The following is a 21351-nucleotide window of genomic DNA, read 5'->3' as shown; positions in this document are numbered from 1 at the left end:
TTCCAGTTCTCTCTTTTGATTTTATATTGGAGTGACCAGATTGCTTTTTGTCTTCAGGAGTTCCCACAGAGGCCCAAGTCAGATGAGGATCAGATGCTCTCAGGCTTTCTCCTAAGGTCTGGATCCCTCCAGGAAAGATGTTGTCCTCAGGAATTTGGGGGTTGGATTGGCCTGGGAGCAAGGCCTACGAAAGATGCTGATCTTGGGCACCTGGTGGCCGTGCCACCCATGAGTGCAAAGGGGGTGGGAGGAGGCCCCAAGGGCTCCTGGGGACTGCTGGGAGGTATTGGGTTGGTCTGGATGCAAAGGATCAGGAAGCAGTGATGCCTTCAAGTAGAGAGGTCAGCCACCGTGTCTGGGCTGCCAAGACAAGAAATGGGCCAGTACCCAGGGAAGGAGGAGAGACTGGGTGGGGGAACTGGGAGGGTTAATGAGGCTGGGGAGTCATGGTGTGGTGGGCAACAATATACTTACCCAGAAAAGAGGCTGGCGGGTTGTGCAGTCTAGGGAAGCAGTGGGAGGTAGGGCGGGACCAGGCTCAAAAGGCTCCTAGAGACTGAGAGAAGGAGCTGGGTTGGTCTGGATGTCAAGGATCAGGAAGCAGTGGTGGTTCCAGGGTAGAGGTCAGTCCTGGTGTCCTGGAAAGAGGCTGTCGGGTTGTGCAGTCCAGGGAAGCAGAGGGGCGTGATGCCTGACCTGGCCCATTGGGCTCCCAGGAGAGTCGCTGGTGTATTTGCAGACCAGGGAAGCAGAGGGAGGTGTGGGTGGTACCAGGCCCAGAGGGCTCCTTAGGACCAGGAGAAGGAACTGGGTTGGTCTGGATGCAAAGGATCAAGAAGCAGTGGTGGTTCCTCTGGTATCTGGTGTGCCAGGACCAGGAATGGGACAGTACCCAGTCTAGGAAGAGAGACGGGGCAGGGGAGGTGCGAGGGTGAATGAGGCTGGGTGTGTCAAGGCAAGGAGGGTGCTGATGGATGGACTTACTCAAGAGAGAGGCTGGCAGGTTGTGCAGGCCAAAGAAAGCAGAGTAGAATACAAACCTTAATAACATGACTTTACAGATATGTTCACAGTAGCTTTATACTTAATATAAACAACCTAGGAGCCCTAATGGAAAGTAGATAAACTGGATTATTTGGACAGTGACCTACTACTCATCAATGAAAATGGATCAATGCAGATATACAATGTAGATGAGTCTCAGAAACATGCTGAACGAAAGAAGCCTTATGCAAAGAGTTCCTGGAACTGTCTGGGTCGATGTGAAGCTTCAAAGCAGACAAAGCTAACATGATGAGAAATTCAGAATAGTGGTTACCTTCAAGGAGTTACAGATAAATTCCCTGGCAAGGGGTATGAATGTTCTTTTCAAAAAAATACTTATTTTTATTTTACGTGTATGATTGTATTGCCTGGATGTATGTAAGTGCACGCCTGTCATGCAGTGCCTGAGGAGGTCAGAAGAGGGCATCAAATCCTCTGGAACTGGAATTATGGACAGTTGTTAGCTGCCATGTAGGTGCTGGGAACTAAACCCGGGTCCTCTGCAAGAGCAGCCATTGCTCCTATCTGCTGAGTCATCACTCCATCCCTGTGCATGCTCTTTGAGAGGACTGTAGGTAGATTCAAGGGTATAGAATTGAAAGTGTATTCCACTCTATTTAAGTTTTAGGTTACAAAAAATGCTATAAAGCAATGACTGATTTCTAAATGGTAACATGCATGCACACATTCTTAGAAGGCATAGTGCTACTTGTCTGCATGGCAGAAATGCTTTACAAATGGAATGGATTGATCGATGGATAAGGAATTTATGATGCTATGTGATGTTATGTAATACATTTGAAGAAATCATTGTAGACAGTGTATACTTTGTAGGTGTATGATGTCTGCTATACAACTGTACAATATTTGTTTAAATATTTTCTTAATATAGTAGAAAAAATAAAATGAAGTAAATGTAAATAAAAGATATGACAGTGTATTTGTTGAGCATTGAAGTGCTCATTAGCCAGGATTCTGGACATGTCAACTCTGTGCTGGGCCATCTCCATCATCATGGGTAATCATTGTCAGTATGAATGCCGTGGGCCTTCTCTGGGAGATCTTTTGGGGCCATACTTCCCTAGCATTCTGTACTCCTGTCACTTGTACTAGCTAGAATGTACCTGTCTTAGGGTCTCTTAGCTCAGAGTTGTTATTACAGGTATCTATAGGGAAGGCAATTCTTTATCTTTTTTTTTTTAATTTTATGTGTGTGAGTGTTATGCCTCATCTGTAAGCGCACCCATGTTGTGCAGTGCCCACAGAGGACAGAAGAAGGCGTTGGATTCCCTGGAACTGGAGTTACAGACATTTGTTAGCTGCCATGTGTGCTTGGACCCAAACGCAGGTCTTCTGCAAGAACAGCTAGTGCTCTTAACTGCTGACCATCTCTCCACCCCTCCCCACCCCCGCCCCAAGAAGGCAATTTTTAATAGCATCTCCATATCTCTGCACTATTAGGTTTCATCTTTTCAGTAGCATTTTACTGCGTTTTTATTGAAAATTGTCCTAAAGCAAATCTTCCCTGAAGAATCATGCTCTTGGCGCTATAGACTTAAATATTCTTGTTTATGTAGTGGACATTAGTTCATGACCATAAACACTAGACTTTATCAGGGTAGCAAATTAACTTTCACCTATTCTATTAAGATTACCTAAAACATTAAGCAGTACCAAATTATGTTAAGTTAAAAGATGTGTTTGGAAAGAAGGTTGTTAGCATGTAATATAGAGATGTCATGTTTGACTACACAATTATTTAATTTGACCAAGTAGCTAAATATTAAATAAAAATGTGAATTTTTTTCCTAATCAATTATTGTATTTATTATGTAACTTGCTAAATGTCTGTTTTCAGAGCTCTTAGAGGGTCAGCCTTTGGGAGTATAATAGATGAATTTGAACATTTAGTTATAGCTACTTGAAAGGCTGAGCCCAGGAGTTTGAGATCAGGTTGGGTACCATAGTGATAACCTTGCCTTCAAAGAAAGGAGAGGGGCTGACAATATAGCTCCACAAGTAAGGGCACTTGCCACCAAACCTGATGACCTGAGTCCAGCCCCTAGAACCCACGTGATAGTAGGAGATAGCAGACTCCTCAAAGTTGTGCTCTGACCTCCAAACACATGCTGTGCTCACACACAAACACAGAAAATTTGTTTTTTTAAATACACTAACTTGCTTTCTGATTTTGCTCCTAATGTCAGGACATGTTTTTGGCTCAATGCTCTAAAGAGAAGACCTCAGAAAGATTTATTACCTACTCCTCCAAAAGATCCCTATCGGAAAGGCTTAAGTAGTCTAAAACACATGGCCTTTCCATCACACCTTCATATGCAGAGACTGCAAACTCCAGAAGAGTTAGCTTGACCCCTTGACCCCAGAGGGAACATGTTTTAGGTTCTATGAAAATTAACCATTTGGATATTCAGCCTTGACTATGCGTAGTTACCACGCTTTTGGACACTGGAATGGATCCTTCTTTTCTGACCCAGTGACCATCCTTCCATGAGCTGGTTATCTCTGCTTACCCTGAACTTTGTTCAGATTCCTTCATTTCAATGGTAAAATCACTGAAAAAATCACAATTTACCAAATTACCCAGTCCTTGTCTACACTGGGCCCCATGTCAGTCAGCTCCCTAAATGTGACTTGTTTTTAATACCTAGTGTAGGTTCCTTTCAGCCCCTTTTCCCGATCCCATTTCTCATTGAACCCCCTGATGGGGTTGGACCTTGTCTTCCATATTGCCCCGTCCCATGTCTGTGCCTCAGACCCTAACTCCTGACTACTCAACCCCTGCCACTCTGCCATCTCTTCATAGAACTATGCAGGTTCTGAAGGAAGGCAGAAGCCTTGGCAAGTCTTCATGCTGTGATGCATGAGGCTCCAGAGGCCCTCAGTCTAGCTTTTCAGAGACATTTCCATTTGAGTCATGGTCAGCTCTGTGCTTCCTCCTGCATTCTCAGATCAGCTGTTTTCCTTCATCATTCAATAAATTCAGGTAGTCTGTTAGTGAGATATCAGCATTGTTTGCAGTATTCCTATTTGTCTGTCAACTTCAACCCCTTTAGAGTTCACTAGGGTTCCCATGGCAGCCTTGTCCTTACAGGTACTGTCATGCTTTCAGAATAAAGAAGAGGGCGATATTTAGTTACTTTTTCATGTAGCCAAGGCTGGCTTCAGACGTGCTGTGTAGCTGTCCATGACTTTGAACTTCTGATTCTCCTGCCCCCACCTCTTTAGTGCTAGAATTACAGGTGTGCACTGCCACACCTGGTTTAAAATATACTTTCTGATGGTTGCTGCCGTGTTGTTTCTAGGATGAGTACTGATGGAACAGCAGAATTGAAGGTGGAGAGCATGAATTCCAAGGCCAAGCTGCATGCTGCGCTTTATGAGAGGAAGCTCCTGTCTCTGGAGGTGCGAAAACGTAGACAACGGAGTGGAAGATTGAGGGCTGTGAGACCAAAATACCCAGGTACCTGCCAGTGAGCTTTCACCAAACTATGCCATCTGGGTCCTGGCAGACCCCATCAACCAGCTTCTTACTCAGTACTTAATGAGTCAGAACTCTGCTGACCACATAACTGCTTTTATTTTATGCTTGTTTTTTTTTTCCTCTGAAACTTAATTTTGAAAGGATTTTAAGTGTGTAAATGTTCCTTCATATAGGTATTGAGGAATATCTGCAGTATACATATTTGGTATTGAGTATACATATTGGTATTGAGGCATATCTGTAGTGTACATATTTGGCTCCTGCTTTCTTCCTACCATCATACAATCACTTGACACTTTAGAAGTAATATCTGCCCTAGTTTAGTAGAACTCTGGGCAGTGTTGTTGGAGTTATTGATGATTAGGTAAGCCTAGTTCATCCTTTGAAATTACCAAGTGATATAAATATTTTAGATAAAGGAGTTTCCTCCCCTCACCCAGATTCTCCACATTTCAAATCTATTTTTGACTGATCAATAGATTGACTTCCTATTATAAGAGAGTGAAAGAGAAAGATGGCAGTCAAAATAGGAAAGAAAAATATTCCCCTGTTCTATATGTCGCCATGAAGTGTGCTGTTTAACACTTTATAGAGAGTACTCAGTCAAGGACATTTTGTAGCAGGGATTGCCTTCAATTATGAGAGGGACATGGGGTTTAGTTAGAAATATCAATTCTAATGATCATTAATAGATTTTTTAAAAGAATATGTGGTTAGAGAATGATATACTTTCTGAGAGTTTGTGTTTTGTTTGTGGATTGATTTAGAGATGGGTTTTTACTGAGAGAAAAGGAAGGTGTTGGGAGAGAGTCCATTTTAATCCTTTTTTCAGCAACATTAGTGATTCTTCGCATTTAGTGATTACCCAGCCAACTGAAATGAATATTAAAACTGAGACAGAGAGTGAAGAAGAGGAAGACGTCGGATTAGACAATGAAGATGAAGAGCAGGAAGCTTCCCTAGAAGAGTCTGCGGGGTCTCTAGGCGAAAATCAAGCCAAGTACACACCTTCATTGACTGCTATAGTAGAAAATTCTCCCAGAGAAAATCCCATGAAAGTTGCTGACTGGAATAATAGAGGTGGCCAGTGCTGCAAAATTGAGACTCAAAAGCCAGAGTCTAAATTTAATCTGATGCAGATTCTGCAAGACAATGGAAACCTAAGGTATGAACCTTTGATAGTTACAGTGTAAGATTGGTAATAGCTAACTTGTACTGAATATCAGGTAGTGCTTTGATGCTTCACAGTCATTTTTCATTGATAATGACAGCAATCCTATGAACTAATGGCTGTGACTAGACATTGCTATTATGGAAACTGAGGCTGAGAGAAGTTAAGTAACTTGTCCAGGTAGAGCTGTAGTAAGCACCAGGTTTCATAGGCCCAACAGATATTTGGTGGGCATCATTATCAGTCAGAATACAAAGTGACCAAGACAAGGAACTCCAGCAGCTCAGGGGGCTCTGACCCCCATAAGAACAAAGTACTCTTGGGTCACAGAGAAAGAGGGCTAGATGGGCATCATGTGGGAGGTGATGTTTGAATCAGGTCTTGACTGATAAGTTTGATTTCAGGAGACTTGGAAGGTGAACAGTAAGTGTTGGAAGTGTTAGATAGGTAGAGAAGTGAGCAACTCTGAAGTAGGGTGATATAGCCATTCCTTCAGTCCAGCATCAAACATGTACTGAGCACCTGCTCTGTGCCAAGAATATACTAGGCCATGTAGTGTTGCTATGGGGACCCAGGCAGGCTTATGGAGCTTACCATCTCTTGGGAAGACGGAAAGTAAACAAAGAAACAAGGTCATTTCAGGCAGTGGAAAATGCTTTAAAGAAAGTAAAATAGGATGATGATTGAGCGTCATTGGGTAGAGAGTTACTAAGTCTATGGTGATCAGACATGAAGAGGTAACTTTGAAGGTGAGTTTGAATGATGAGGAGTCAGTTATGTGAATGTCAGGAGGCAGATTACTCAAGGCACTGAAACTGGAACATACCTTCATGTTTGGGAAATAACAGACTAGAGTGGCAAAGTGGGTGGAAAAGTGTGGTAAGAAATTAGGCCTTAAACAAAATTGGATGCTCTTGATTTGTGCTGGGCCTTTAGAGGAGCTTGGGTTTTATTTTCTGGATGATTTCTTAAGCAAATGCATAATACAGTCAGGTGTTGTTTTAAAAAGTAAATTTTGCCTCCATTGTGGGATAGGGGGTGATGAGAAAAGAAACTAAGGGAGAAAGGTGACTCAGGACACTTAGAATGTCCAAAACCTGGAAGACGAAGGCATTGGCCAGAATAGTGGTTATAGGAATGGAAAGCATGAGATGAACTTAGGAAATTTGCAAGGTATAATTGACAGCCTCAAGTGTTCCATTAGATTATGTGGTGATCAACCATTGATAGATATAAAGAACCTACAAGTTGTTTCCTCATAGAAATCTTGGGTTTTGTTTTGGGTGAGGAGGATATGCTCTGTGCTGACCAATAAAAATACAGCTTTATATGTCAAGAATATGAAGATTACACTGTTCATAGTTAGAGTCTTAAAGTAGACATTATTGCAATTCCAATTAACTCAGCACGTATAAACAAGGAAAAAAGAGAGAGCAGCACTCTGGGGAAATACCACTCTGGGTAGGTCAGTAAAGTGGGAGGGGATAATAGAGTAGCAGGTACAGAGGAGAATTTCAGGTCTGCAATGTTAGATGGAGGGGTAGAAAGACACTTCTGGATTTGTGGGCCAGGGAGCAATTGCGGGCTGAGGAAATCAGAAAGCAAGTGTGAAATAACTTTTCCAAAGGATTTGGCAGAGAAAGGTGAGACTGCATTAGGGAGAGAGCAAGCTGCCTTGAAAAAGATTGCTTTGTTTTTAGAAGGTATTCTGCAGTCTATTATTTATTCTTGTCTATTATTTATAGACTTAAGGGGAAGGATTTGATGGCCAAAGGATTAGAGATGCAGAAATGGATGTATTGGCAGAGAAGTGTCCTAAAAAGAAAGGGTGGAAAGAGACCAGTAAAGGGATAACACTCTTCTTTGTCATAAAGGAAGGACTTTGCAATGAGTATACTAGATAGGAGAGCAAAGAATGGGGGTTGTCTACAAAATGGCTTGTGTTTGCTGAAGGCCGGAGCATACACTGAGGGGCTGCCAGTGACATTGTAGTGTGGAGGTGATAGAGTTTAGGTTTGAAACAGTGTTGTGGAAAATGGTAATAGTCCATTAAAACTTCTGGTTACTCAGTTACAGTACCCAAGCTCTGGTTTTTTTATTGCTCTAACTGGTTACGTGATTGTAAGCAAGTCAGAGACCTTTTTGAGGCCTGTTTCCTTTTCTGTCATGCCAAGTTATAGGGTTAGACCAACTTTTTTCAAAGTACTTTCTGAAAGAGGTGTGGCAGAGGGATATCTAGGGAATTGAAAATAGAACATGAAACCATATTGTGAGCTCCTAGTTTCTAGTATCACATTCCTTTAGCTGTTGTAGAAATAAATCCTTTCTTCATACATTGTAGAGATACCGCTTACAGTGAGAAACTGAAAACTTGTAGACTACGTTGGTATAAATCAGTGGATTCCAGACTCTTTCTAGAAGTCGCCCATTGCCCTGCGGGGTATCTCAGTAGTTCCTGAGAGGTTGGGGGAGGACCAAGGCTAGGGTTGGAGACTGTAGGCACTGCCTCCTTGTGTAATTTATATGCTGAGGATCTATGCAGTCTTTTGATTTTTTAAAAAATAGGTTGCTTTGGCCAGGCGTGGTAGCGCACGCCTTTAATCCCAGCACTTCGGAGGCAGAGGCAGGTGGATCTTTGTAAGTTCGAGGCCAGCCTGCTCTACATAGTGAATTCCAGGACAGTTGGGGCTACAGGGAGACCCTGTCTCAAAAAGACAAAAAAAAAGTTGCTTTGATACAAATTCTATTTGGGGAGTCTGAGTGGAAGTTCTTTGCCAGTGACTAACCAATACATTTGAAACAATCTCAAATTAACCTTTCAGAGTCCTTTTAGTAAGGTTTATAGAAATGAAAAACTCAGTACTTTTTAAAATTTGAGTTGAAACAAAATAATAATTGAAATCTCAACTTATAATCAGTAATTTACTTACCCAGTAGACCGTCCTTATTTCTGTATAAGGATCCAATCAATGCAGTTGGAGATTCTTTTATACTTGGAAATATCTAAAATATGCTGTTATTCTCCAGGAGAACAAGAATAGAAATGTCTTCTGGAAACATTTGGAAATTTGAATTCATTGTTTCAGATTCATACTGTGCTCCATAAACTATCCCTGTTAGTAAGAAGGATGTGGCCTTATATATAGCTCAGGTTCTGAAGCTCTTATGAATGAAAACGCAAGAGCAAGTAGATCCATGGCCTGGCTCTCCTGCCCTCCAGTCCTCTAAAACATAGTGCAGTCGCGGACCCTCAGGATTTCCAGTTTGCTTGGGACAAAGGAACAGAAAGTGTTCCGTGATTGCATGTGTGAGGATTGTAAACAAAGTATGTGTTGGGCCCTAATCTTTACTGATGTAATTTTGGCTACAGTGTCAGGAGGCCGATCAGCTGAAGTAACCAGAATCTTGCCTGAAAGAAAACAGATCCACCGCAATTAGCAGCTGAAGGGAACGTCATCACTGCTTCTGGTTCTCTGTCCTTCACACTGCAGCTTGATGAAGTTCCGTGTTTATAACCTAGACCACTAAGCAGAAGGCAGCTGGCGCCCTGATGCTTTTACCATCTTGAGGGATTGCTTTTCCCCACTGAACATCAGGGTTCATCCCAGCCTGTCGGATCATCTCCGCCAAGCTCTGTTGGACCTCACTCATTTGTTCTGGGCTCCAGCCACTTCTGTCTTGTAGTTAAGAAAGGCATGACCTTAAAATGTGGTCTCAAAAGTTCCTTTGTAGGATTATCTATTTCCTGCTTTGGAGACTTTTGCACGTTAGATATATTAGTTGTCATAATAAAATCCATACTTCTGTACCATCTGATAAGTATGTCCTTAAAGGCTTCCAACAGCAGAGCCCCTTTCCTTGTTATTGCAAATGTTTTCATGAAATTTCAGCTCTCTGTGCATTCCCTTTAGAAAGTTGTTAAGAAGTTCAAAGAGGTAACATGGTGAGTAGGATGAATGATTTTCAGTTCCTGGATGTTTTTTCCTCTTTACACTAATAATTAGAAATAGATTCTCCATTGTTAATGGGAAAAAGTTAAACCCTCATGTAGTGTTTAGTTTAGAAGGGTTATTCAGTGGTATCTATATAATGGGTATTTTTTGTTTGTTTGTTTGTTTGGCCTTTTTGAGACAGTTTCTCTCTGGAGCTCTATGTAAACCAGGGTGTCCTTGAACTCACAGAGATCCTCCTGCCTCTGCCTCCTGAGGGCAGGGATTAAAGGCATTTGCCACCACACCCGGCTTAATGGGCTTCATATTTCTTAGCCATCCTAACAGATTTCAGTAGCCATCCTTAAAGGCCTTTTTGAGAGAGGTAGGTTTATGGTTGGTAGATTAACCATTTGTCTCATAATGGTGTATTGTTTTGGCTTTCTTCAGCAAAGTGCAGGCCCGGTTAGCATTCTCTGCCTATCTCCAGCATGTGCAAGTTCGTCTGACAAAAGACAGTGCTGGCCAGACGCTCGGTCCCAGTTGGACTGCAAAAGAGGACGAACAGATGGTGAGGTTCTGCTCACTGGAACCTTTGGTTGCCCTTTTTCTTTCCCTCCCTCCTTCCCTCTCTCTGTCCCCCAAACAGCAATATATTCTTCTGGTACAAGAATTATTACAGAACCTGCAAGAAGGCTCAGTGGGGAAAGGCTCTAGCCACACAAGCCTGGTAACCCGAGTTTGATTGCCAAAACCCACATAAAGGCTCAAAAGGGGAGAAGTTGTCTTCAGAGGACACCACAAGTTGTCCTCTGACGTGTGCTGTGGCTCAGGCAAACATACAGTGATAAATAAAAACTTTTAAAACTGCTAATTTCTAGATTTCTCATAATTTTACATGATGTAAGACAAGTCTTTGGTCTGAAGCCATATTCACTATACCATGTAGTGGGGCATCAACTTATTCCATTTTGAAGTAGAAATTGACTGCTCATTGGATGTTAAGCCCTGTGGAAAAGCCTTGAGAAAAGTAACACTTTCTAGTCCTTTCTTAGTCAACTTCCCCTTTCATTCTTTGAGGGAGTCCTTAAACCCTTTTACAGATAAGGGTACAAAGACCTAGAGAAACTAGGGCTCTCATTCCCTAACTTGGATGTGGTAATGCGTGAAGCTGGCTGCTGCAGCTGCCCATTACTTGCTCTTACATCATTTCTACGTCATAAAGCATTTATTTTCTCTCTTAAAGAGTCTCTTTAAGACTCAGTACCTTGTAGGCCCTCTCAGAACATACCATCCTTCAACTTAACTTTCTTTGCTAATTATAATTGCATAAAATTCTTGAATTATTAGACTCAAACTTAAGTGACAATTTCGACTTGCATATCAGTCATTTGAACACATCCTATATTTAATATTCTAAAAACTGTTTTCACTTTTGGGTCACAATGACAGAGAACTTAGTTCTTTGGTAAGGTCAGAGCTTATAGAAGCCACTGCCTTTGCATAGGTTTGGACAGCAGAGCTTTGTCACCAGAAACGAGTTATCTTTAGCTCTGAGGAAGCTGTCCTTTGTCAGTGGTGGCCTTACTTTAATTTTAGTTTTTCTATACAAAAGGCAAGTCTTAATACAAGGCTTATTTTTAAAACATGTTGGTTATCCTAGAAAACAAAATTGAGAATTTAAAGTAGCCAACACTACCCAGAGATAAAACCTTGTGTGTTGTGAATAATCCTTCAGCCATCAGTGGAAAATGTTAGCACTGCTCTTTCCAAGTGGAAAGTTGAGCCTGCCTTTTTGAGTCAGTTTGTCTGCTCCACTGAAAAAGTAATGTTTTAATATACTAGCTTAAACCACCCTACAGTAAAGATGGCAGAGAACTACAAAACCCAGCCCTTGGCCAGGAGACTGTTCCTTCTCTGCTGGAGGAAATTGGCACTAGAGGACAGTGAACAAAAATTCAAGGAAAAAACAATTCACTTAAAGAAGATTAAAACAGCAAAAATAGAATAACCACTGCAATGCTGGCTGCGAATTCACACAAGGTTTCTGTGGGGCTGTCTTGTACAAGAGTATTTAAGATCATCACTCCAAAACTAAATAACAGTTCTGGAGAATATGCCCAGGGAGCTGACCTATGCTGACTATGCCCTGGCTGTTGCTGGAGGATGTGGCAGGGGTCTTGCTTATGAGAAAGATGGGTACAGAGCTTCCCACCCTGATCTGGGTTAGGGTTAGAGATTCTTTTGTCTGATAACTCCCTGAGGCACTTCAACAGAAGACCTCCAGATCCAATAAAACTAAAAGCAGTTTTGTTGTGTTTATGGGCAACAACCTCGCTGGGGCCTTTGGCCCCCACAAAATCTCTCTGATGCTATGAATAACCCAATTGAGATGTTCTCCATTTTCGAAATCCTTTTTCTCCATCTTAAGTGAGATTTCTTCTTCTTCTCCCTTAATGACTTTCCCCTGGCTTTCCTTTCCAATTACCACCTCTCAGGGGTCCCTTAGCCTTTGGGAAGGAAGGAAGGAAAGCCCATCACCTTTCCATCTACCACAGCACTTTCATTTCCTAGGCCACCAATTTTTTTCAATAAATATTTTTATTGAATTTTTGTGCATGTCATACAGTACATCTTAATCATATTTAGATCCCCTCTCTTCTATCTACACCTCCCCCCCCATAGCCTTCCCACCAGATTTCATGCATTCCGTCATAGATGTTAAGTCCTCTTGGGTCAAGTTTGTGTCCTCAGATATCCATCTGTGTGAGTTCATCCACTGGAGCCTGGTCAGCCTATCTAGCATCACTCCATTAAGGAAGACCAACTCTCCCTCACCCATCAGTACCACCAAACCTTTAAAGCAGTAGTTTCTACCATTAGCTCCATTCACTCCACATGCATTGGTTTATGTCCTCCTTCTAGTCTCTTTATACAAAGAGTGCTCTTGAAGTTACCTCACAATGTCCAGATCCAGGGCCTTGTTTGATTATGTTTTTTTCCTAGCTCCAGCTTCTTTGGGAGTCTTTAACATTTAACCCTTTTCTTTCTTATCATAACATTGTTTTGTCTTGGGCTCTCTATAATTCCTTTGCTTTGTTTTATTGTGTTGTGTTTTGTGACAGGATAGATAGATAGATAGATAGATAGATAGATAGATAGATAGATAGATAGATAGATATTCTCCTAGACTAACCTCCAAATTGCAGCCCTCCTGCCTCAGCCTCCCTAGGGCTAGGATTGTAGCCTTGTGCCATGACACATAATTCTGTTCTTTTGCAGCCTTCCCACATTTGACAAATTCATCTGCTTCCATGGTTTTAGTTATTACTGTCTTTAAATGCTAACTTTCCTCTATAGTTATGTTTTATCATATTATCAGAAGTGACATCTGCTCTTTGGAATTATGATAATATGTATTATGCTGTTTGTGTAAGTACTGTCTTATTGCAGGGTTACTTGCATACATGTCTGATTTTTATTTTTTTGATGGCTGGTTTATTGAGGGAAGAGAGTAAGATTCTTTTGTTTTGTCTCTCTGTATTCTTCTTAGACCTAACATGCTTGTTTTGGGTCTTGTGTGTCAAAATGTTAACATGCCTCCTCTCATCTCTTGCCCAATCCCATCATAACTTATCTGCCAATGTTTATTTAGCACAACCCTACTTTCTTCCCTTTCTATCTCTAATCTGTGTAGGAGCTGGTGGTTCGTTTCCTCAAGCGAGCATCAAGTAACCTTCAACATTCACTGAGGATGGTATTACCTAGCCGACGATTGGCACTTCTAGAGCGTAGAAGAATCCTCGCCCACCAACTGAGTGACTTCATCATTGTGTACAACAAGGTAAGTCATTTACCTGATAGTCTTAGTGTTGGGTGACCACACACTGGTGCACAGCACTGTTCCCTGAGTGTGGCTCTCAGGAGCAATGGGACTCTACACCCGAGTCCAGCCGACTTTAAAAACTACTTACTGCTTCTGAAGGGCTAGTGGCTGAAACTTACTCTTATGAAGATTCATATTCCTTTTGAGCTCTATTGCACCCAGATCAAGTCTGGCCTGTGTGCCTCTATGTTAGAGTATTGTGCCTATAGACAGTGGTGAGTTGACCATTTGGGCATGAACCAAACTGTGAATTTAATATGATGACATTTAAAAAAAAATTTTATTATTTTTATTTTATGTGTATGCGTGTATTACAAGCATATATGTGAGTACGCCTGTATCGTGCATTGCCTCAGAGGTCAGAAGAGGGCTTCTGATTTCCCTGGAACTGGAGTTAAGGATGGTTCATAGCCACCAGTGGGTGTTGGGAATCAAACCTAGGTCCTCTGCAAGAACAGTCAGTGCTCTTAACCTCTGAGCCACCTCTCCAGCCCCTATGGTGACATTTTTATATTTTCACAGACTTGGACTTTTTTCTCTGAAACATTTTAGACAGGGATATCATTTTACAATTAAGCCCAGGAGATGCACTATTATATTAGAATTTTTGCAAAGTGTCTTATATCCAAGAGTTCTAGCCCATTAAAATGTTATTTTGGGGAGAAAAAAATTAACCACTTTATAAAAGGAAAAGCTGAGGTCTGGAAATTTAAAATACTTTTTTTAAATGATAAGAAACACTAGTAGACACACTAAACACACTCAACCTATAGTCACATTGTACTCCAGATCTGTTGAGAATTCTGTAATGTCTCCCAAAACTAAAAAAGTATATGTATTCAATTTGGAAGCTGACATAAGATAATCTTCCCAGACCCATCTTCTTTGAATTACAGCAAAATATTATGTGCCTGTTATCCAATGCTACTCTTCAAAGCTGTAGTCATGATCACAGTTGTTACTAAAAAATACTCTTTTTCAATGAGATATGTAAGTAGAAAGTAAAAACATGATAAAAATTTATATTTTGCCACAGTTACTTGGGTATTTCAAAACATTTCATGCAGTAATGACCAAAAGTAGTATGTCCGAATTCTAGGTGGGGAAAGTACCAGGAAGGATTACGTTGTAAGGAGCAATTAGCCCAAGGATAATGAAAGCAGATAGAGAAGCATTTATTGATCAGGAGTCAATCTTGTTGTTTTTCTCTGGGGTTGGACTTGAGTAGGAAACAGAACAAATGGCCGAAAAGAAGTCAAAGAAGAAACTTGAAGAGGAGGAGGAAGATGGGGTGAATGCAGAAAACTTTCAGGAATTCATCCGACAAGCAAGGTAGAGGACATTGCTGATTAATAAAAAATGTTTTCCTTCCACCTTCTGCAGTTCTATGAATAAGCAACATTCCCTTGTTTCTGACACATGGATATGAATGAACTCACTTCCAGAAGGAGGGAAAGTTTCACAGACTTAGCCTTTCCATATCTCAGCCAGTTATGTTGCTGTTGTCATGACTTCAGTTATCTAAACACTGCTGTTTGGTGTCTGGGCTGTAGCTCTAGACAGGCTTCAAAGTACACAACACTGAAAGTACTGAGAGCCTTTTGGAAATTTGAAGTTAGAGGCATCTAGTATTTACTAGGTCCATATTTATTTCTGACCTACTAATGCCATGGAGATGAACAAATTTTGCCCACATTGAATAGGGTAAGGAATTGGCAGTTTCTCCGTACTGTGAGGGTCACACCTAATTTATATAAAATTGAAAATCTCTGTATACACTGTATTTTGATGTAAGCCAACCCAGGCCATTTTGATCACTAACGTTCTATTTCCAAAGAAGGGATAACAAAGACACCTAATTTTAACTGTTATAAAAACTCAGAAAAGGAGCCTTTGTAAATTGGAGAACTGTGCAGAAACTAGTAAAATAAAGGAAAGCCAACTATAGACGCATTTAATTTGTCTTTGATCATCCACAGCAGAAAGAAAAGCAGTTCAGCTCTCCATTATTTACAAAGTTAAGTAGTGGATTGTTAGTCACCAACATAGTAAGTTAATACCTTATTAACCAAGGTATACCTCCTTGGTTAATACCTTGTGTGGAGCTCACCATAGCTTCAGTAGCTTGTGTTTAAGCATGCAAGAAACAGCATTTTGTAGGAATTCTATAATTGTATGATGTGATTTTGTTGATATTATATGATTGAGAAAACAGATATAAAAACAAAGCAAGAAACTGTTTCTTTTATCAACCTTTTGAACGATAGCAAAGGCAAAAGGGGCTAACAAAATAGCTCAGGGGATAAAGGTGCTTGCTGCCAAGTGCAACACCTGAGTTCTGTCCCCAGCACCCACATAGTGGGAGGAGAGAAGCCGCTCCTACAGGTTGTCCCCTGTCCTGCTCCCCATGGCCTGTGTGTATTACATGTGTGCACATATAAACAATAAATAAGTGTAAAAAAATTAAAGGAAAAGGCAAAAAAATAGATTCTACTGATAGAATATCTGGAATTTTTAAAAATCCCTAAAGAAAGAAAGAAAAAAAAAAACCAAGCCAAACTTTTCAAAAGGAGACCTAACTAGATACTGAACATGAATCACATATGTTGTTAACTAATAGTGTTGGAGATTAAAATACACTGGGTCATATTACTGATTGTGGCTTAAACAACAGTTGTCAGGAACTGCGTGGTAGTGTCAGGTCTTTTAACAAGTTAAGGTGAGTACACAGATACCTTCAACAGGCTGGCACATTCACATGTCTGCAGAAAGGAGGTAGGAAGAGCTAAATGATGAAGTGGGCAAAGGATAAGACAGGGACAGCAGCTCATAGCTTGGCCAGTCATCCCTTTGCCTTTGGTGTTCTGAGAAGGGCCAAATCAAACACACTGCCTGGGAGAAGCAACTGCCATTGTAGTCACACTTTTAGATCTTTGCTGGTTACTCAAAGTATTTATCTTGTGCCACTTAGCTCCTTGGGAACCTGAGGCCTTTTAGAGAATCATAAAGGTGATTTCCTGGTTCTCATCACTGTGTTCTGAAGGTGGCTTCTTCATAGTAACGTAAACATGCTTCACTTACTTGAAGGCTAACCTGGAACAGCACCAAGCTGCAGGAATAAGAAAATGGCCATCCTGCAAGTGTTGAAAATCCCCAGCCTGATTGCTTCTCAGCCCTTTGGCTAAGACAAATGAAAATCTGTACATGTTATGTTTACTGGGGGAGGGGGAGCTCAGGCTCTCCTTTATGTCTTTATACAATTCCTGGCTGTTGGTAACCATACATAATTTTAGTAATTCAGAGTGACTGTGGAGTAGTTCCGTCTCATGCATTGTATAGATGGTTGGGAATCTCTTCTGTGGTCATACTACAGTCTCCTTATTTCTGACATAGCTGATTAAAATAACAAGTGGGAGGCTGGAGAGATGGCTCAATGGTTAAGAGCACTGGCTGCTCTTGCAGAAGACCTAGGCTCTATTCTCAGCACCCACATGGCAGCTAACAACCATCTGTAACTCCAGTTCCAGGGGATCTGATGCTCTCTTCTGACCTCTGCAGGCATTGCAGGACACAGATGCACTTACATACATGCAGACAATACACTCCTACACATAAAATAAAAATAATAAATAGACTATTAAAAATAAAATGACAAGTAGCCACTTTAGTAAAGATATCCAGAAGTGGGGTAGGTCCATTGTAAAATGCAGCCAGAAGATAAACACTTCAGACTCTTAAAGTGTGTGTGTGGGGTGTGTGTGTGTGTGTGTGTATGTAAATTCTTAGCTGGGGGTCATACAGAAACAGGCTGCTGGTTAGGTTTATCCCGCAGCCCCTGGTTTGGATTCCTTACCAAGAGCACCTATGTCCAGTAGAACTTTCTGTGGGTGACTGCTAAGTGCTTGAAATGTGGGTAGTGTAACTTAGGAAAAGAATCTTTCATTTTATTTAGTTTTAAGTAAGTTTAAACAGCCCCATGTGACTATTGGCTGCTGTACCAGATAATAGAGATCTAGAAAACTCTGTAGGGTGAACAAAGCCTTATAACATGCTTTACATCTTTCACATTGCTTTCATTTAGGTTTCATATTTAACCTCTATTAATGAGGAACTTTGAGCTTGTGCATTTCATTTTTCCCTTCTCTTGCTTACTCTGTTTCCATAATAAAATCTGGTGGAAAGATTTTCCAGAGCAGCTTCCCATGCTAACCATACTTTTTTTCTTCATTTCAGTGAAGCTGAACTTGAGGAGGTGTTGACTTTTTATACCCAAAAAAACAAGTCTGCCAGTGTCTTCCTCGGGACTCATTCTAGAAGTTCTAAGAACAGCAGTACTTATTCTGATAGTGGGACAAAAGGTGGTAAGTATATGAATTTTAATGAATTTTAAACAAGAGGACCCAGAAAACTTAAGAAGTGCGAGAAGAGTCAGGAGTAAGTGTACTGGCTGCGCACCAGTCTCCAAAGTAGTTAAACCTTGCAGCAGGGGCTAGGACTGGGTACACGACGCTGCTTTTTTTTTTTTTAAAAAAGTGTTTAATTTTATTTTATTTTTATGAATTTTTGCCTGCGTGTATGTAAGTGCACCCGTGTCATGCAGTGCCCATGGAGACCATAAGAGGGGGTCAGAGCCCCAGGAATTGGAGTTGCGGACAGTTGTTAGCTGCCATGTTGGTGCTGGGAATCAAACCCAGGTCCTCTGCGGGAAAGGCCAGTGTGCTTAACCTCCGAGCCATCTCTCCAACCCCCAGGGCACTACATTTTATCAAAAACCAGAAGGCCATGGTCTTAAGGATTTGGTTTTGTTTTCTTTTTTTCATGATGACAGAACAGCAGACATTTAGTGCACACTCATCTTCTGTCTGCTGACATGATCTTACTGTTTCAAACGCCATGCAGAGCAGGTACCATTTTGAAATTTCTTTACAGATGCGAAAATAAGCTCCAAAAACTGAGTAATGAGCTCCAGCCTGCTCTCACAGGGACCAGACTTCCATCCCTGCTATGCCTGGCTGAAAGCCTCTACTCTTCATCTCTATTCTCTGTCTCCCTCATGTCCAGTCAGGCTCCTCAACACCATTGGCACCTTGGGTAGAGGTTTTTGTTATGTGAAGCTGTTCCATACTTAATAAGGGTGACTGATAGTCTTGGTCCCAAGCCCCAAATTCAGTTGACTTCCTTTGGGCATTGTGATACCCTAGAATGTTCTAAATGTTTCTAAAAGTTCTCAATGCTGGGGAACCTCATGATCACAGATTGTGGACTTGAATATGGATGAGACTATCTAGCTCATGTCATCGTTTTGAAAAATACCAATAACATTCTGTATCAACAAGCTCTGTGTCTTCAACGTAGGATTCATTTAAAACCCAGATGGAAATAGAGTCAACATAGTAATTTTGTCAGTGTTTTAAATACTAGATTCAAAGATAGAGACTTTCTCCCTACTCTTAAGGTGATCACAGTCTAGTGTGGAAATATCCACGGGAAAATTGGTAATTTTTTTTTCTAAAGTAGAATGAATTTTTGCAGAAAAATGATGTTAACGTCCTAAGGGGTAGTTTTGTTTTGTTTTGTTTTGTTTTGTTTTGTTTTGTTTTGTATGGCTGGGGATTGATCCCAGAACCTAACAATGCTAGACAAATTCTCTACCTACCACTAATCTACATCCCCAGCCTGTGTTTTAAACACTCATTTGGTTCATAGGCTAATTCATAAATGCCTGCTTAACTAACTGTATAAGTAAATTGTTGCATTGGTAATAGTCCTTTATTTTTATTTTTATTTTTTTTTATGTGTATGTGTGTATTTCCTGCATGTAGGTAAGCGCACCCGTGTGGTGCAATGCCCGCGGAGGTCAGAAGAGGCTGTTGGATCCCCTGGGACTGGAGTTACAGACAGTTGTTAGCTGCTATGTGGGTGCTGGGATTTGAACCCAGGTCTTCTGCAAGAATAGCCAGTGTTCTTAACTGTTGAGCCATCTCTCCAGCCCCCTGTAACAGTCCTTTTAAGCCCAGGCTTCCTTTAGAGCTTGTTTCTAGCTTCAGATTCATCTGCCCATTCACTCCTCATGTTTTTTACTGACCTCTTCTTATGTGTTAGGCAATTTGATAGCTGCTATCAGTTTAGTGACCCAGGCTGTCGAAGTCCTTGTGTTTCTAAAGCGTATTGTCTGGTGAACAGATTGGGTGAGTGACTGCAAAGAAGGTTGATGGAAGCCGTGAAAGGCTCCTATAGCAGTATTGAGGAGGGGAGGCTGAGGAATTCTTATAGTGAGGTTAGAGTAGGGAAAAGTGTGCTTATCCCTTGGGGCCCACATGGGCGTTCACATGGCATCTTAATCCCTTGATGGTAATGGAGAAGGCTCAGTGACCTGCACCAGCAGCTTCTCTTAGTACAGATGAATCATTTCAAATTCTCAGGTTCATGTATTAAAGGACCCCTTTGTATCAGAAGATAATTCTGTTTGTATCTCTTGTGTAAACCTGGAGGAGTAGATGAAGATTTCAGTCAAGAAAAAAGCATTTGATGGTGAATGTGGTGTCAGGCATGGTTCACAGCTGAACAAGCAAGTGTGCTATCACCTCTGCAGGTGGTGACAGGAAGGACGGGATTCAGATGTCCTTACTCTTTCATCCTGATAAACCCCTCTTAAGTTTTTGCATGAATGTGGCCCTTGATGAGGACTCTGGAACATTTTTCAATAGCTTTGGGCTGTTCTGTTTCAGTAGCCTATAGGAGAGAAAAATACTACAATAGAAACTTGGAGTGATTGTGTTGTTGAATATAGTGATCAACCTATTGCCAGTAAATCTGAGATAGAGTCATAATGGTATCCAGGCATTACGTCAACACATAGCAGTGCTACTCCTGGGTCCTCTGATGCTGCCCTGTTCCATATACCTCCAGTGGGCACCCCAGCCACTTGAACTCTTATGCCCCAAGTCTGAATTCCTGGTGGAAGCAGCTGATTGTCCTTACTTGTTTCATTTTTTAGACATGGCCTAGCCTATTGGAAGTCAGTGGATTACTATTGTGGCTTTGAGTATCTCACCTTGGTCTAGTGTAATAGAGCTGTGTAGGGAATATCTGGGAATCACTCGGTTAGCTACCCACTATGGGTCTTTCCATCCTTGGAAAAGTTAGTGGGATGTACAGTGTTTCCCACTATTGATTAATACTTGTGTTATATATTTTTTAATTTTTAATTTTTGCAATTTTCATACAATATAATTTGATGGTATTTAGAGTACCCCCCATCCGCACCTCCCTTGATTGCCCACCACCCTTGTGTTACGTTTTTTTTTAACTTTTTAAAAAATATTTTATTTGTTTATTTATTTTTTTTTAATTTTTAAAAATGATTTATTTAATAACAACATACTTAGAAGAAGCATATCATTACAACACAATTGACATATTCAATAACGGTTTCCTGAGGTAGGATGCATCTCTTTCAAAATTGGCTGTAAATTTTTAGGTTTACAGTTGAATTATTACAGTTATACAATATTGTACTCAGTATAAACCCTAAAAGACATAAATTAAATGATGTTTTAACCTTTAAAAAGATCTCCATTTCATTATTAAAATACACAGTTTCATACAGAAAAATTCTTTTTCAATGCAATTGACATTGGATGTTTGCACATGCATTTCTAAGCTCTAAATATCTAATTATTACTAGTCACAGTTGGTTACTTTCTGAGCTTCTAGGCATCTGAACATGAATATAAAGTCATCAGGTAGATTTCAATGGTAATGTTTTTCACATCTACTAATTATTGTTTTTTAATCATTATTTTTTTAATTTTTTTTT

At 40.8% G+C, this 21351-nt stretch overlaps 1 protein-coding gene across 12 annotated transcripts in view; it reads left to right on the top strand.

Moving 5' to 3' along the window:
* The window catches only part of LOC103739789 (tubulin polyglutamylase TTLL5), a gene marked incomplete at its 5' end in the record, with an annotated part of 285878 nt that overhangs the window by 71091 nt on the left and 193436 nt on the right, over nucleotides 1-21351 (top strand). For all 12 annotated transcript variants that reach the window (XR_003850716.1, XR_003850713.1, XR_003850710.1 and 9 more), the window contains 6 exon segments: nucleotides 4368-4525; nucleotides 5405-5711; nucleotides 10097-10217; nucleotides 13344-13490; nucleotides 14761-14864; nucleotides 17766-17893. Coding sequence is in view for 6 of the 12 variants with exons in the window: in XM_017799943.1 (XP_017655432.1) it covers nucleotides 4368-4525; nucleotides 5405-5711; nucleotides 10097-10217; nucleotides 13344-13490; nucleotides 14761-14864; nucleotides 17766-17893 (965 nt within the window).

The sequence above is a fragment of the Nannospalax galili genome, unplaced genomic scaffold (genome assembly GCF_000622305.1).
Source record: "Nannospalax galili isolate Female #2095 unplaced genomic scaffold, S.galili_v1.0 scaffold330, whole genome shotgun sequence".
Classification (NCBI taxonomy): domain Eukaryota; kingdom Metazoa; phylum Chordata; class Mammalia; order Rodentia; family Spalacidae; genus Nannospalax; species Nannospalax galili.
The sequence above is the reverse complement of the archived record's forward strand: the minus strand, read 5'-3'. Positions and strand labels throughout refer to the sequence as shown.